This window comes from Diorhabda carinulata, chromosome X (genome assembly GCF_026250575.1).
Source record: "Diorhabda carinulata isolate Delta chromosome X, icDioCari1.1, whole genome shotgun sequence".
Classification (NCBI taxonomy): Eukaryota; Metazoa; Arthropoda; class Insecta; order Coleoptera; family Chrysomelidae; genus Diorhabda; species Diorhabda carinulata.
The window spans coordinates 50,788,124-50,805,565 of record NC_079472.1 but is presented as its reverse complement, the minus strand read 5'-3'; the positions used below and the strand labels follow the sequence as shown (position 1 = coordinate 50,805,565).

The 17,442-nt window shown below is 31.7% G+C and overlaps 1 protein-coding gene across 1 annotated transcript in view; it reads right to left on the bottom strand.

Moving 5' to 3' along the window:
* Positions 1 to 17,442, bottom strand: part of LOC130900635 (uncharacterized) — a 66,369-nt gene that overhangs the window by 13,965 nt on the left and 34,962 nt on the right. Inside the window, exons 12-14 of the mRNA XM_057811376.1 lie at positions 12,339 to 12,515; positions 5,186 to 5,469; positions 4,622 to 4,755 (exon numbers count right to left, since the gene is read on the bottom strand). Coding sequence (XP_057667359.1) covers positions 4,622 to 4,755; positions 5,186 to 5,469; positions 12,339 to 12,515 — 595 coding nt within the window. The remainder of the gene's footprint in view (positions 1 to 4,621; positions 4,756 to 5,185; positions 5,470 to 12,338; positions 12,516 to 17,442) is intronic.

Here is a 17,442-nt window from a genome sequence, read left to right as displayed (position 1 = left end):
TTCATACTATTTTAAGTGTGTAAAAAAATTGACAGAAGATTGTCACGGTTGAAAATACTTCTAAAATTAATCTGGAGAGGATGCAATCCTAATCAAACCCCACAATTTTTTTCAAGGCAGACAATTGACTTCACCCTTTAACAAACTATAAATGCTGATGCAGGAAAACGTTTGATAGGTGTCATTCACTTCACCAACTCTATTTTTGGCCGGCAACGTTGGGCTAAGATGATATCAGGGCAGCTGTTATTTTTTACATACTAGTTACAACAGATTTAGCAAGATTCATATAATAAAGGAAAACAATGACCAGCTCCAATAATTTATACAAACTTTTGACAAATACATAAATCCATTTGACCCAAATGCTAACCCGGATTATTTATTCAATATTGCAAGTGGTAAACCTGCTTTCGTCGAAGTTGAACAATTCTTATTAGATTTTGAAAAAACAGGAAACCAATTAAAAGAAACATTGATCGCAGACTGTGCAAGTGATAATACATACAGCATTAGTAAAGCCAAGTTACCGAATTTTTTATCTGAAGCTGGAAAGAAAAAAATGCGAATAGAAGATAAAACCGAAGAAATACGCATTCAACGAAATTTATTTGGACGTTTACTTGCAATATCAATAAATGAAAAAATTGATTTACAAAGTTTCATCTTACCCATTAATACCTTTGCCAATTATGTCATATGAATGGAACAATCAACAAAGCCGAAAAATCAGCGTTAGTACCGGTTTTGGAGAAATACATAACAAATAAAGAATCACCCAAACATTTTGATGTTGTTGTTTTCGATGGATATTATTCACTGCATTCCTCCCAAAATATTCCTAATACATTTGGAAATACAGGGTTATTCTAAATGATGGATCTATTTGTAAAAATTCGTATTTATTAAAGTACAAATGCTACATGAATAATTTTTATACCAATGAAAAGAGGAAGTTTCAAAGTTTTTTTAATGTATTACAAGTGTACAATGTGGCGTCCAGCTGCTGCATGGCAAACATCACGCGGTAGTCATATGCATCCCACACACGAACAAGTGTATCTGCTGTTACTGAGTGCACGGCAGCAATGATACGACTTCGCAGATCATTGAGACTTGTTGGTAGAAGCGAGACGTAAACAGCTTACTTAACTTATAACCTGTTTAAAAATGAAGTCCTGATAATCTTCCAAAATTTGATGGAATAGCCATTGTTCCAACATGTCTAGGTACGTTATTCTAGTCACAGTTATTTCCGCAAAAAAAAATGGTCCATAAATCTTTGTACGTGATAAGGCACAGAACACGTTTATCTTCGGTGAGTCTCTTTCGTTTTGCAATGTTTTATGTGAATTTTTCAAACCCCATATGCGAACATTTTGTATGTTGACATTTCTGCTGAGGTGAAAGTGGCTTCATCGCTAAATATGATACGCTGTACAAATGTGTCATCCTTCATCATTTCTATCACATTACATCAAAATTTGAGGGTTGAGAGCCTACACGAGCTCTAAAGTAGGGCTTGTTCAGCAAACGCCGTCTCAGAACTTTCCATACAGTTGGTTGGGGTATTCCAAGTTCTCTACTAGTTCTATTGCTAGACTTACTTGGGATGTGAACAAGACTGTCGTTTATCCGTCTGACATTATCTGACACACGCGGTCGGCCTGTGCTTTTTCTTTTACATACACTTTCAGTCTCTTGATTGATCAAACCAACGAGTAAGGCTTTCTTTAGTTGGTGGTTTAATACCAAATTCAGCAAAAAATGCCGGATGCACTACAATTTGTGATTCATTTCTTGCGAACTCAATAACACAGAACACCTTGTGCTCCACAGTCGCCGTCTCACTCACAACTGGCAGTGACAGAGAATGTCGGCCTATTGCCGCGAGAACTCTAGCGGCCGCTTCTGGAACCATCACCACCTGCCTACATTAAAAAACTTTGAAACTTCCCCTTTTCATTGGTATAAAAATTATTCATGTAACATTTGTACTTTAAAAATACGAATTTTTAAAAATGCACAGCTGGAAAAACATCGCTGATCAATATTATCTTCCATCAGTATCACTCTTAATCAATAAAAGACAAAGAATGTCAATAACGTCAAGAAAGCAGAAATATTCCTTACTTCATTGATGGCCCAGAACAAGAAAGACCAGTCGATTTTGAGGAATTGAAAAATATTTCGTTCAAAGAAGCTCTTGTAGATTTTTTTCAGCATTGGAGCACCAATGAAGTAATACCTTTCATCGGAATTGTAGAAATTATTTTAAACTATTTACATTGCCATAATTATGCAGTGCGAAATAATTCTCTAATTGCAACAATTGAAGAACAGTTATCGAAACTGGATCATGAAAAAGCTGACACCAAAATCGTCCCTTATATATAATGTGTGTGTCTACTTAAGTTGGAACCATATGAAAAACTATTTAATTAGTGGTTTTATGAATAAAAGTTATTCTTGATAAAAAGTTTTGCCTAGTCCAAAAGTTAAAATGCAACCATCAGATATAAATGTTTTAAATCACTAGATGAGGTTTGTCCAAAAATTTGAATTTTGAGCAAGAGTAAAGTATCTTTTTTATGATTCAGAAAAATGTTATGAAATAAAGATGTTTTGAATCTATAGTTATATTCAAATATGCAATTACAGCCGTTTATTATGAAAATTCAGATTTTGTGATCATTTACAAATCATTCCGTATTAATTATTTTGGCTGCATGAAATTTATCTCTCTCACCTGTTAAAAATATGTTAACCTTTCTACTTATTACTGCTTTTGAACAACCTTGCAATTTACATACGTAATGAATGCATAATAATTATTTATTGTAGAAATTGAAAAATCCATACAAAGAATATTTATTAAACAGAAACACACATAATTAAATTTTACTTACTTTGACATATAATTGTTCTTTTGTACAAATTCTTGTATTACTTTTTTATCAAAAATAACTTTTTTTCATAATACCACTAATAACAAAGTTTTCCATATGGTTCCAACTTAAGTATGTCAAATTGAAAATCTTCAATCAACCAATATTTTAATTAAATCATCAGTTACAGATATTTTAATTATAATGATAATGGACCATTTGTAAAACTCATCATTAAACATTTTCATGAAATACGGCATCGGGAAGAAGAATAGACACATCAATATATCGGAATTGTATCAGTATCAGCTAGGACCATCACTATCATCAAGCCTACCGGGGTTCCTTGCGCTGACGGGTTGCGATTGTAAACCTTATTTTTTCAGACTTGATTGAAATTTTAAAAACACGCTAGCTTATATTATATTCAAATGTTTAGAACAATTCATTTGCCAAATATATATAATTACAGCTGATAATGTAAATGAAGCCATCTACTACAAATTCATATCAATATATAATGCAAAAAAAGAACCTTTTCACAAAAATTTTGTTGATTATGTTGCATCAAATTTACCACCCTGTGAAGCAGAACTGAAACAACAACTTCTACGAAGCATATGGCGAAATGCAAATTCAAAGTGTTCCACAACACTGACACCAAAAGATTACGGATGGGTAATGGATGAATATAAATATAACTTCAAATGGTAAGAAGGAAATACGTACCATCATCTATTTACGACGTTTTGCTGGAATTAAATCAATCAGAAGCTTTTCTTTCAGGTAAAAAATGTTTAAAATCAATTTGATATATTGTAGAAATATTTATAAATATCCATTTACGTTTTTCAGAGAGTGAAGGTACAATAGATGACGATGCACTCAATTCAGAAGATGACATCGTCTATGAGGAGGAAACCGTTGAATAATCTAACTAAAATAAGAAAAAAATTTTGATGCTATTGTCATTAAAAAATAATAAAAAAAAATTATAAATTATTAGAACTTTATTTTACATACCCTTTTATTATACTTCTTTAATATATAAGAGTAGTGTATGTATGTGGATTTTGAACACGAATGCATCCTCTTCAGATTAATTTTAGAAGTGTTTACAACCAAGAAAATACGTGAACGGTAGACTTATTAAAGTATATTATAAAATACGTTCGTTTGTCACAATTTCATACTCACCTGGCAGGTACTTGCAAACGCAAAAATCTTCTGCCAATTTCTTCATGGATTCCAGATAATATAGATTAAAACATAAGTCAACGGCAGACGTGTGAACTAATATTTAAGAAAAATTTACAATTATAAACATAAACATAAAAAGGAGTATTCTTAAAACCGCTCTACCCAAAGAGAAGTACGTTTTGATACTTAAATATATTAAATCAATTATACAAAAAATTGTAGCCTTGTGGCAAGTACCTTAGTCGACATGGCGACCAGCTCATAGACTAATACGCGGCATCAATATTTCCGGTTCTGAACTCAGCGATCCATCTTTGGCATTAGCTAATGTCTATTGCCAAAGATACGCTCTCCTGGTATTTCGCTGACTATTTCACTTAAACTTACAAAAAAGTGACACTTCATTATTTAAAACTGAACAAGTTATAGTAACACAAAGAGTTAACAAACAATCAAATATCGATATGCCAAAAACGATATTACTTCCAACTTTTGCATTCTTGATTAAGCTAAGTAAAATTTTGAACACTTACTTTTGCAGATTCTTCAAGTTCATTGAAAGATTGGTGGAGCATTCTAACTATAACTGAAATAAAATCGTTTGCGTGAAAATCCATCTTTCTATTTAGTAACACATCCACGTTCGATTTATTTTTGACTGCGTCGGCTAAAACATACAAATTTCATATTTTACACCAGAGATATTAATTGTTAAAATTCAAGTCAGATCAAAACAGAGCAGGGCTTGAAATTAAATGACAAAATTGAGTTGGCAGATAGTCGTAAGCGCAGAAAACAATGTTGTTAATTTGAATTGAAATATGATTTTGAAAATCTCTTTCAAAAGGCCAATTAAACGATCAATTAACTGTTTTATATTCTGTACAAATTAAAGTGCTTTATAAGTTTGTTTTAACTAATTCGATACATTTAGGAGCACATTTTTTTTTGTACCCAAAAAATCCATTTTAGAAGTCAAATATTCAAAAGTCTATTATACTCGTAGTTCTTATCGTAGTTCATAATATCAATAAACTATAACGAGGTTTAAATTAAAATGAAGCTTATCCAAATGGTATCATATCTGTAATCCTTACCAGTGGTAACCGTATATAAACCAATTGGTTCTGGATGCTTAATATATTCTGTTATTTCTAGAATTTCGTTTTTATAAGTATTAAATGTTTCTATGAATTCATACAAATATTCTACTTTGCCCAGATTGATTTTCACCTCCTTATTAAAATCGTGAAGCTTCTGTTCAAATTGTTTGAAAGATTTTTTCAAAGATTGCACTTTGTCTTTCAGATTTCTTTGAAATTTTTCTATTTTCTTCACTAATTTCTCATTGTGTTCGTGCTCTTTGATATATTGATTCAAGCTGAAAAGCACTCTTGTTATTATAAATCGTAAAATAAGTTTTCGGACCAAAAAAATACGGATACGCAGTGAGTCACGGTGTCAAGTGGGTGAACCCTTATAAACATAAATTATAGCTACCATCTCAAATTATTTTCAAGCAAAGGTGATTGAACAAATCAAAGACACTATAAGACACATCTTTAGATCCTATATGGAAAAAAAGCTTAATTCAGATGAATCCATTTAATTTAGACAAGTGAAATTAACAACAGTAATTTAGGATACATTAAACTATCAATTGTGTTATTTGTTGTTCCATTATTTCATAATAGAGCTTTTAAATACTGAAGAATTCTTTGGCCAAATTCAAACATCAATTACTTTATTATTTCAAAGGAACATCAAAAATAATGTATTTTTTCTCATTAGTAATGTTTCATCGAGGCGTGTGAATTCTGGACATTAGGAACGTAGACCATAAGCTCTGAGCCTATCATAAGAAGAAATAAAAATAGATAAATAAAAAAATACTATGATTATTTTTCAAGATAATATTCCCTTGCTTCCACACATTTTTCAGAACGTCAGACTAAAGCTATGCCCCTATAAAAATATAATGCATTTTTAGAGTCAAAAGTAAGTACACTGACTAAATAATTTCATCTACGTTAAATCTTTTACCCTTTAACTCGGCTTTCAGCTTTGGTAACAAACGGCTTTTGCGAACGGAGCCGGTTCAGAGCTAAATGGTGGGTGTACTGTGTACAGTACCCTTGGCAAGCACAGCAGTAGCAAGCGCACACCTCGGCTGATTTTGCCGCGCCTGTTTTCGATACTATTTTGATTCAACTGCTATAGTAAGTCAGAGTTATATGCCGCGTTTACGGTGGTATTCAATTATTTAAAGTCAATCAAAAGGTTACCCACGCAATCCGAAAATATTGAAGCCATCACTTTTTTTAGTGTTTTTCGTGATCTTTGCTTTTTGAGACTTGTCAATGACACGTGCATAAAGATTATTGCGAATGCACTCTATTTACTATAAGAGGCAAATAATTCATGCATCGCTTCGATCTACGCATATTTGAATTACTAATTATTAATGCCATTTATGACAAATTGTATTAAGTACTGTGTGAAAACAAATAAAGTAATAATAAATTTTGAAACTAGTTATTTATCGTCCTCGAAATCCCATACATTCACGTTATTTAAAAAATATCCTATTTCTTTCTCTACTATTATATATTTGATAGCCGAACATGTCTAAGTTTTTTCCAAAAAAAAAAAAATAATTTTTTCTATTGTTTTTTACATCTACTATGAAAAGTGACGTATTTCTCATAGCTAACTTAATTTCAAAACCACATATTGGTCATACTGTGAGAAATATTATTTATTATTGCAGGAGGTTACTTATTAGCCTTGAAGGGCCATGGAGGATGGAAATCCAGTACTATGGCCGAAGGATACGTCGAAAAGTCTATTAATGCTAATAAAATCGTCAACTCCATTGAAAAACCTTCCGAACCCTTTACAGAAATGGAAACAGAAAATACACCATATATGAACGATAAACCCTCAACATCTAAAATGAACATAATAGAAAATTTAATGAAAATAAATGACATTCCAGGCTCAGCTATACAGAATTGTAAAAATTTCACAATCATCTACAGCTCTAAATAATATTATTTAACAGTTAAGAGGATACTTTAGTATTATTTTGGTTTTACTAATCATAAAAATAAACATTAAGCTCCATTACTTTTATTCTTCCGATTTGTGCAGTTGTAGAAAAAGTATAGTGTGCAACATGTGTGAAAAGTACTTTTCTCACTCACACAATCTTCCACACTCGTGAGAAAAGTTGAACTTTCTCCACTTGGTGCACAAAATACTATTATCACTTCCTGATGCAGTTAAGCGGGCCAAAACATGCGCTGTACGACAATGATAACTTGTATAATATTTTTAATATTAACTTAAACTGACCAAATATTTGTATAAGTTGATCAATTAAGAGTGAATGCTAAAATTCCTCAATTTAAAAAAGTACCTAATGCTGACAAATTAATAAGAACAACTAACTTTTTATGACCAATTTTTGACCTTTCAGATAGCATAATTGGTTAATAGAAATCCCGCACATGAGGTGCTAAGATCGCTTGTTTAAGATGGCTAATTTAGGTAAGGAAACATATAGGAAAACAGAAGAAATAGTGGCTCGGGAACTTGTTTATTCGAGTTAGTGGACTCAAATATATGGAACTACTACAGTGTTTGATTTTATAATCCTAATGAAATGAATTTACAATAGGTGTTGTAGCTTCCTCAGTTTTTGATTGTCTACGTAACGAAATACCTTTATTTTCAGCGTACTAACAGCTCTAGCATTTAATGTAGATCATATAATTCATGATAAAATTTCCAATAAAAGATATAGGTATAGATAAGCGATTGAACGCTTGGCAACGTGGTTTAATCACTTTGTCGATGGGTTTAACAATATGTGTTGACTGAATTTTCTTAAAACGTCAGAAAACGTCTTGAACTCGCCACAAATCGCTTCGGAATCGCTTCAAATAAGGAAATAAGCGGAACGATCTTTTATTGGTTCATTATATAGTCGCAACGAAAGCCACTTGAGCAATCGAAAATAATCTAGTATCATTTGTCACGACGTAATCATTAAAAAATCATTCGACTACGCTCATCTGATTTTTGGCAGATTACTTTCGAAGTTTTTGTGATACAGTGAAACTCGGTTAAGTGGGACCTGGATAAGTGAGAAACCTCCATAACTGGAACTCATGCTGAGGTCCCAACACTTTGGCACTGAATTACCTCTGTTAGTGGGACGAGGTAAGCCTCTATATCTGGGATTTGTTCTTTCGATTTATCATCATAGTTACCTCTATAACTGAGACAGCGAGTAAATTTTATATGCATAAACCTCTGTAACTGAGATAACATTGTTTGTTTAGTCATTCTTATTCTACCCACAAATTCCACACATAATTTCAAGTACGTAAGTACAAATTTTGAGCTTCAATTACCTTCAGTTTTAGTTTCGCTTTACTATCATACAGATGTTTATTTGAAAAATGCCAAAACGAAAGCTACAATCGTTATCATTACGTGAAAAACTGAAGTTAATATCCGTTTATGAAAGTGGGAAGATACGCGAAGAAGTTTGTGCCGAATTTAATGTGCCAAAATCTACTCTTTGTAGAATAGTTCAGAGTAAACATAAAATTGAATCACAATGTTCTGAAGGACAAGGAAAACTAAAACGTGTACGTTTATGAGAATATCCTGAACTTGAACAGTGTTTGCTAACATGGGTCAAGCAACTTCGTAACAAAAACGTTCCGGTAAGTGGACTGATGATTAAAGAAAAGGCACAAGATTTCGCGCGAAGGCTCGATATTCATAATTTTTGTAGCAGCAATGGTTGGATGGAAGGGTTTAAGAAAAGAAACGGTATAGTTTTCAAAGCAATTTGTGGAGAAAGTAACGCTGTTGATGTTAACAAATGTAGCCAATGGATTGAAGACCTACCACTTCTATTACGCAATTATTCTGCTGATGATATTTTGAACACAGACGAAACTGGCTTATTTTACAAGTGTCTACCCGATAAAACTTTTACCTTAAAAGGTGGGTCTTGTCATGGCGGGAAACTCAGTAAAGAGCGCATTACAATACTTCTAGGTGCTAATATGTCAGGAACTGAAAAGTTGCCTATCCTATTAATCGGAAAATCCAAGTCTCCGCGATGTTTCAAAGGTGTTAAAACTCATTTACACACATAACACGTTATTTTATTTTATTAAATAATTTAACCTGTATAACTGAAAGAACCTGTATTCTCACCTCTATTAATGGAACCCTATGTAAATGAGACAGATATTTATTTATACCTGTATATCTGAGACACTGGGTAAGTGGAATACCTCTATAAGTGAAACGACAGTGCAGGTCCCTTGATGTCTCACTTAACCAAGTTTCACTGTATTATAATTTCGATAATTCTCCAGAAAACGCATGAGTAGATGATGCTTGTGCATATGAAATGTTTGTGGTTATTTATATAATTTGATTGCCTCTATTGAAACAATTATTAGAATGGTGTTATGCACCATAAGACAAAATTATCATATATGGTTATAAAACTTCTTGGTTTTAAAGTTTAATGATGAATTAACGGCAATAGTATTCCTTATTATTTTGAATACATCTCGCATACAATAGATTAGTCACTATTGAAGGTTTCGCCAGATAAATAGTTTGCAACATCGGTTATTAAAATAATGTTATTATGTTACCAAACAAAAAATGATTTTCCCGTCTTCTGAGGCAATATAGTAGATATAAGTTCGAAAACAAAGTAGAGAAGTGACAGAATTTGACTTTGAACTGCCCTTGGCCGACCGACTATTAATTTATAATTGATTTGGAGAGAGGCAATCGGAAGTAGCATAGTAATAAAAAACCGGCTAAAAACTGGCGAATCAATAGCGATGAGTTGTCTTTGCTGAAATAAAAAGCACTTTCTACAGTAAATCCTCAGTACCTACTGAAAATGAAAAGCCACTTCTGGCAGCCCTCTATGTGGCCGGGGTAGACTACTTTAAAATTTTATGGAGGGTAAAAGATTAGATTTATTTCAGTTAATGTATCAGTCGTGAAATTTTAAAAAATACTTTCTACAGTATTTTGTCTTCATGGATTTTTGACAGAGCATTCCTAATTGTTGACAGAACGCTATAAATATTTATAAGAAAAAATCAATTTTTGTCATTTCATCAGTCTTAAAATTTTAACAAAACAAATAAAATGAATAAATAATTAGTAATATATAATGCTAGAACGAAATTCCATCATCAACGGTCTGCCAGAGAGAAAAAAGTGTCCGTGCGAGTGCAAGACAGTAATATGGAAACCTGCGGGTTAGAGTGGGAGTTCTTATACGACATCTGTGGACTTCATTAGTAATTAGAATTCAAATGATACATGATGCAATAGATTTTTTTTAATCTAGTTAAAATATCACTTTTGAAAGATTTTTATGTACCTTTGACGCTGATATTCTCTATTGTCAAGGATATTGTAGGAAAATATTAAAACGCATAATATTTTAGGTATTCTTTTCTTTTAGGAGTGACAATTCATAGGGTCTATTGCTGTTACCTGTACCTATGACGTACTTTTATATTTCTTACTTTACATTTCGAAAGTCCTAGCACAGGTATGAATAAAAAGTAGGGATCCTCTAGCGGTTTGGGATGTTGCATACGATTCAACATCTCAGGAGTCGTTTACGAACAGTTTTGGAATGCAGTTTAGTTTTACTCGGGCGTCGATTCTGCTATCAGAATAAATATTTTATATTGAAGTATTGCAAAAATTTTTTTTTTATTAAAGATTGACAATATCTTCGGATAAAGACAATTTTAAAGTATCGTGTAGACTTTTTTTTATACACAGTTCTACATGAGTCTGAAGTATTATTTAATAAAGTAGGCAAATCAACACATGTAGAAATCTACTTCACGATACTTTAAATTTGTCTTCACACGGATATATTTGTCAATCTTAACAAACAAAATTTGCAATACATCAATATAAAATATTTATTCTGATAGCAAGATTGTCGCGCAAGTAAAACTAAACTGGGTAATTTTATACTTTCGCGGTCCCTTCGTTTTTTGGCTCTAGAAAATCGAAAACTCATTCGAATTCGATGGATTTTTTATTTAAATCTTCGTTTCTACGGCGGATTTACGAAAAAAATTTTGGGGATAAAATAATATGTAAACTTATATTGGTGTCACAAAAACAAACAAATTGAAAAAAAATTATACAAAGATGTTGTTTTATTATGTTTTTACAATTAAAAATAATAACAATTTCTCCTAAAATTGACATTATCTTACATAAAATCTTTTGTACCTTTTTTATCAAGTAATTATTAAAGATATCTGAAGAAAAACACAAAAGTGTACAATATTAAAAGTTAACTTCGGAAAATTGAAAATTTTCACCATTAAAAAAATGGTATCTTACTAAGGTTGACTGTTAAAGTCATAAAACCATATAAAATCTTCAAGTGATATATTTCCTATATTTTTTCACATAAATTAGCCGTAAAAACGAGGATTTTAAGAAAAAAAATATCGAAAGTATATAATTACCCTGAACTGCACTCCAAAAATGTTCGTAAGCGACTACTGAGATGTTGAATCTTATGCAATACCCCAAACCGTAGAAGGATCCCTACTTTTTATTCATACCTGTGTTAGGATCTTCGAAATGTACATTGAGAACTATAAAAGTACGTCACAGGTACAGGTACCAGCAACAGATCTGCTACGAATTATCACTCCTAAAAGAAAAGAATACCTAGAATATTACGCGTTTTAATATTTTCCCACAGTCTCCTTGACAATAGAGAATATCTGCGTCAAAGGTACAGATGCCAGTCCACTCACTCTAACCCGCAGGTTTCCATATTACTGTCTTACTTGCACTCACACGGACACGTTTTTCGCTTTGGCAGACTGTTGATGATGGAATAAAAATTGATTCTTTCTTATAAATATTTATAGCGTTCTGTCAACAATTAGGAGAGATATAAATGCTCTGTCAAAAATCCATGAAGACAAAATATTTTCTTATGACTTCAACTAAAATACATCTTATCTCTTACCCTCCTTAAAATTTTAGGGTATTCTACCCCGGCCACACATGGCTGCCAGAAGTAGCTTTTTATTTTCAGTAGGTATAGAGATTTTACTGTAGAAAGTTTCGTGACTTTAGAAATGACCATCTAAAATTGGTCACTGGCTCTTGGTCTATTGTTCTACTGATTGTAGTGATTACTTTGACATTATATTCCCATCCGCAGCATGCAATCGTGCGATACATTTTTCTTCCGTTGCTGATATTACTTTAATAAAAATGTCCATTTGCTTGATTGATGTATCTTCCAATTTCTGTATGTGCTTCTGGAGACTAATTACTTCCTGTGCATTAAAATTACCACCTTCTGAAAACAACCTAAAACATGAAAATAACTCGTGAATAAAATTATTTATCATCATCACATGATGATAATAAATCTTATACGGAAACTTCACGAGCGCGAGCAAATAACTAGTTTCTTAACTACCAAGGAACTTCACGATGTGTGCTTCAAAGGTAAACGTTTTCTCGTAATTTTGTTGTTTGAAGATATTTTAATGTTCAATATATCTTCGAATGGTGTTGCGGGTGGAGAACTCGAAATAAAACTGTCCAATAATTGTTTTTAAAAACCAACGTTTCGATCTTTTATTTGATCTTTATCAAGGTTGAAAATCTGTAGTACATTATAAGTCAAATGTTGATGCAGATAAACAAGTGAACAAAAAAATGTGAAATTAGAAGTAAAACAATAATCAGATAATGTAAACAAATAAATACTTATACATGTATATATAAATGAATAGAACACAATTCATCTAAGACAATCTATATAGCATAAGCTAACAAGAAAATTGTTGTATAAAACAGAAGAATAATGAAAAAGTTTGAAACCAATACATACACCTGTGCAAACAACATACCTTTTTAAATTATTAGACGTCAGTCAAACGATAAAATACATAGATACATATTCGGCATGTTAAGATACATCGATCAGTGAATCAATACTTCCAAACTTTTTCAATAGTATCAAGTACTAGTCCGATCACGAGTGTGTTAACTTATAAACATTCAAAAGATGGTTATATTGAACCCCGAGATCGGCCACATCCGTACGTTTTTAACTGCATCATTCAGTTTCGATGATGGTTTTTTCTACATATTTATGTTCCTTATCCAGAATTTTGACATCATTAAAATTAAAGTTGTGACCATTAGTGAATTAATGTTATGCCAAAGCTGTTTTATCTTTTTTGTTCTTAGTATGTTCTCGACAATCATATGTATACTGTTGTATTCTGGATTTCAAGTACTGTTTAGTCATACCAATGTAACTCTTATTGCTGCCTAAACAATTCATCTTATTAATCCTATTGGAATCCTGGAGTTTTTGTATTTTGTTTTTGATATGTGTGAATAAGTTGCCAACTTTATTTATTGGGTAGAAAGCTAGATCATAATTATTTGACGAGTGCGTTTTGAAACAGTTTCCAAGTTTCTCGGACAATCCTCTACTGTAAGGAAATTTATAATACTTTTTATTTTAGTTTCGAAGTACCTGTATTACGTTATGATTTGCTCTCATTTATAATTTTATTAACCAGCTCTCTTGGGTAACCATCTACTTTGAGAATTTGTCTGATTTTATTATTATTATGGAATTAGTATAGAATTCAGGGCTACTAAGACATTTAACCGTGTGCATAAGCCCTTTTATTGGCCCTAATCTATGTCCCCAAGGATGGTTCGAATGAAAGTTAGCAGTCTGTTCGATGCAGAACGTTTGGAAAACCAATTTGTTAATAATTTACCATTCGGTTGCCTAATTGCCACTTTATCCAAAAAAGGGATGGCACCATCTAATTCTTCCTCAAAGGTAAACTTGAGATTGGGATAATAGGGGTTAAACGTACTTATTATCATATCAATTCATTGCTTTGGAATGGCTAAAATGCAATCATGAACATAAATTTTCACGAAATTAACTGGAAAGTATAGTTGCTTCAGACTTTCAGTAACCAATAATTCATTACCAAATTTGTCAAAACTAGGGTAACAGGATTTCACATGGCTGTGCCTTCCAGTTGTTTGTAGAGTCTGTCATTGAAAGAAGAATAACTGGATCCAAATAAGTGATTAATTAATTTTATAATCAAATTATACCGTATATCAGTGTACGACAGTAGGTACCTTCAATGTTTCTTAATGATGTTATTTACTAAAATTCCAGGCATATTAGTATAAAGTTATACTATGTCTAAAGATATCATAATATAACCATTAGCAAGTGTTATTTTTTTTGTTGACTCCACAAATTCATATGAGTTTTTTACATCATATAGAAGCGTCGTGGTTATCGGCGATAATGACCTGTTAACAAAAACTACTATTTTATATGATGAAGAATCAATACATTTCGCTATTTTACTGGCACCATGGTTAGGGTTGGTTTGTGAGTTTCTCGTATGCCATATATTTTCGGTACATTCCCAATCTGTTATCATCCTTTTTCTTTCAGCTTTTGAGACTATTCCATTTTTTTTTGATTTGTTGACTAATTCATTCGCTCTCCGTTGGTGTACGTTGGATTCTCTTTCAATAATTCATAAGTATTAACGCCAGATATCATTTTATTCATGCCGTCAATCTTGTTGAACTTCAGTGCACATGTCCCAGTGATGTTCTAATTAATGGATTTTATTCTTCAAGTGAGAAGACTGTTGAAATACGCTTTCACGGCTACTTGATTCGATAGAAATCGCTTTTCACATATGGTTTTATTGAGATATGAGAATAGCCAGATTCAGAAGGAGCCGAATATGGCGAATAGGATGCATATTGTAGCATTTCGTTCTTTAATTTATAATTTTCGCGATGGTTTTTCGAGGTGTTATCTTGAAAAAAAAATAAGTTCATTCTTGTATAAACCATTTTATATCCAGTTGATACAAAAGATTACAATAATAGTTTGTGTTTATTGTTTTACGAGTGTGAATGTATGATCTCCAAGGAAATTTCATTTGTTTGCTCTCGGTAATTAAGATCTATATGAAAAACAACAGAGAATGCCAGAGAAAGGAGGAACACTGATTCAGATTTAAAAAGGGGGATAACCTATTGTGTAGCAACTACAAAAAAATATTGACTACAATGATAAGACAACAAGTAAAAAAGTATTTGCATGAATTTTTTACCGTTAGCAATCAGTGGATATTAACAAAAATCTTAATTTATGATAATATAATTTATTTAATAATTTTATCCTAATTATTTCTTGATCATAATAATTAGTTTATGAAATGGAAAATATGATTTATAAATATAAGTTTCAATTTAGTAAAAATTTAATTTTGCAAAAACTTCATCGATTGTTATGTCTGCGTTTGTTGTAGTTTCTCTTGAAGATACTGAATCGATGTTGTAGTTTGTAAATAAAGTTTCCAAATTTGGTGGTTGTTAAGAAATTTTGTATGAGAAAAATCACATGTTGCTGCTATAGAAGAACGGACGGACAAAACGCTAGTAATACTGCATTGTTTGTGAAAATAGAGCATTTTTCACAAAAAAATGCGCCAGTGCTTTAAGAAAGAGAGACCCACCTTAGACGCAACTATTAGAAAAATGCTACACATACTATTCACCGATTTTCAACAAGTCTTGGACAGTATAAATGGGAAAAACAAACAAAAACAAACATAGAATAAAAAGTTTTGAAAAAGTGAAGAGGTTCAAGTACTTAGATATAATAATAAATTAAAGAAATATCAGATAGAAGGGATAGAATACTTAAGTACTAAAACCAAAATATACAAATCAATAAATAAGCCTGTTGTGAACTATGCTGAAGAAATTATGTGTCTCATGAAAAAACAACCTTAGAATACTAGAAAGAAAAACGCTAAGATGAATATTGGTGTCAAAGGAAATAGATGAGAATGAATATAGGAATAAGGTTAGCGAATAAAATAAAGAGCTAGAAGAGATAATGAAAGGATAGTTAAATTCATAAATTCGGACAGGTTGAGATGGTATGGTTCCTAGAGAGAGACCAATGAAAGGTAGACCAAGGGGACAACTAAGAATAAGATGGAAAGACAAAGTGAGAGAAGACATTAAAAAATTAAATATTAGAAGACGCTAGACACAAGATCAATAATAGGAGATAATAAATTAAAATAACGGAAGAATATAATAGTCATGAATATTTATAGTTAGATGAAGAAACAAGACCATTAGAATCCATGTAGTGTGATTATCTATCAAAGAATCGAAGAGGTCCAAGTTCACTGGGAATGTATCAGGTATTAAAGAAATAGTGTCTTACGGTGGTTGAACTATATTTACCACGTATCAAATACTAATTTCCTCTGATAAAATTGTCTTTTGACATTTATAATTATTGTAATCAATATATTTTATAGTTGTAAATATTTTATTGAATAAAACTAGAAGTTATCCGATATTTAACAAAATTATATGATATACAAAACTCATTCTTTCCGATTTCTGGACTAAACTTTGCTCCATTCGTTGGCTTCTGGTTTTGATTTAGGATGATGGTGGTAGACCCTAGTCTAGTCTACAGCTATAAAATGGTACAATAAATTTTATCATTTTCAAAATGCCTCAAATGTTATCGAGAAAGTCGCATTTTTGCTCATTTGCACAGATCTTTCTGTAATCCAAGACTACAATACTTTTCCCAATGAGGTGCCTAGTGCTTCTACTAAATCTATTTTGGTTAATCGAAAGAGCACAAATTTATTTTCAGGTTATTTTTGTACCTTCAGTGGTCAATATTGCAGATATATCTTTGTTGGCATACGTGTTTGCAATTGTGACCCAATATTTTGAAATTTCAGAATCAGCAAATACGATTCATTTTTCGGTGCACCGCTAGTTTGTCATAATCTAAACCACTATTTACAATTTCTTACTAATATTGTTTGTTCATGTGAATGATACTTTGAGAGAACAACTTTTCATTGCATTTCAATTCGTATTTTCAAAGTTATACATTTTGGTAATTCAAGGAACATATAAAAAGATTGTTTTTTGAGGTTCATAAACTGCTTTAATAAATTAATTGCAGATTTACTTTTTTCTCAAATTATCCATTGTGTCGAAAATTTCAGTAATTTATTGAAAATCTTACATAATGTTGCATTTGTTAATGACCCCAAAGCACTAAAATTAGTCCATATCAATGAACAATAATTCTCTTCACCTTGCTCTAACTAATTAATAAGTTAAAACATGTCTAATATTTCTCTAAACTTGATTTTTGGATCAGAGTGCA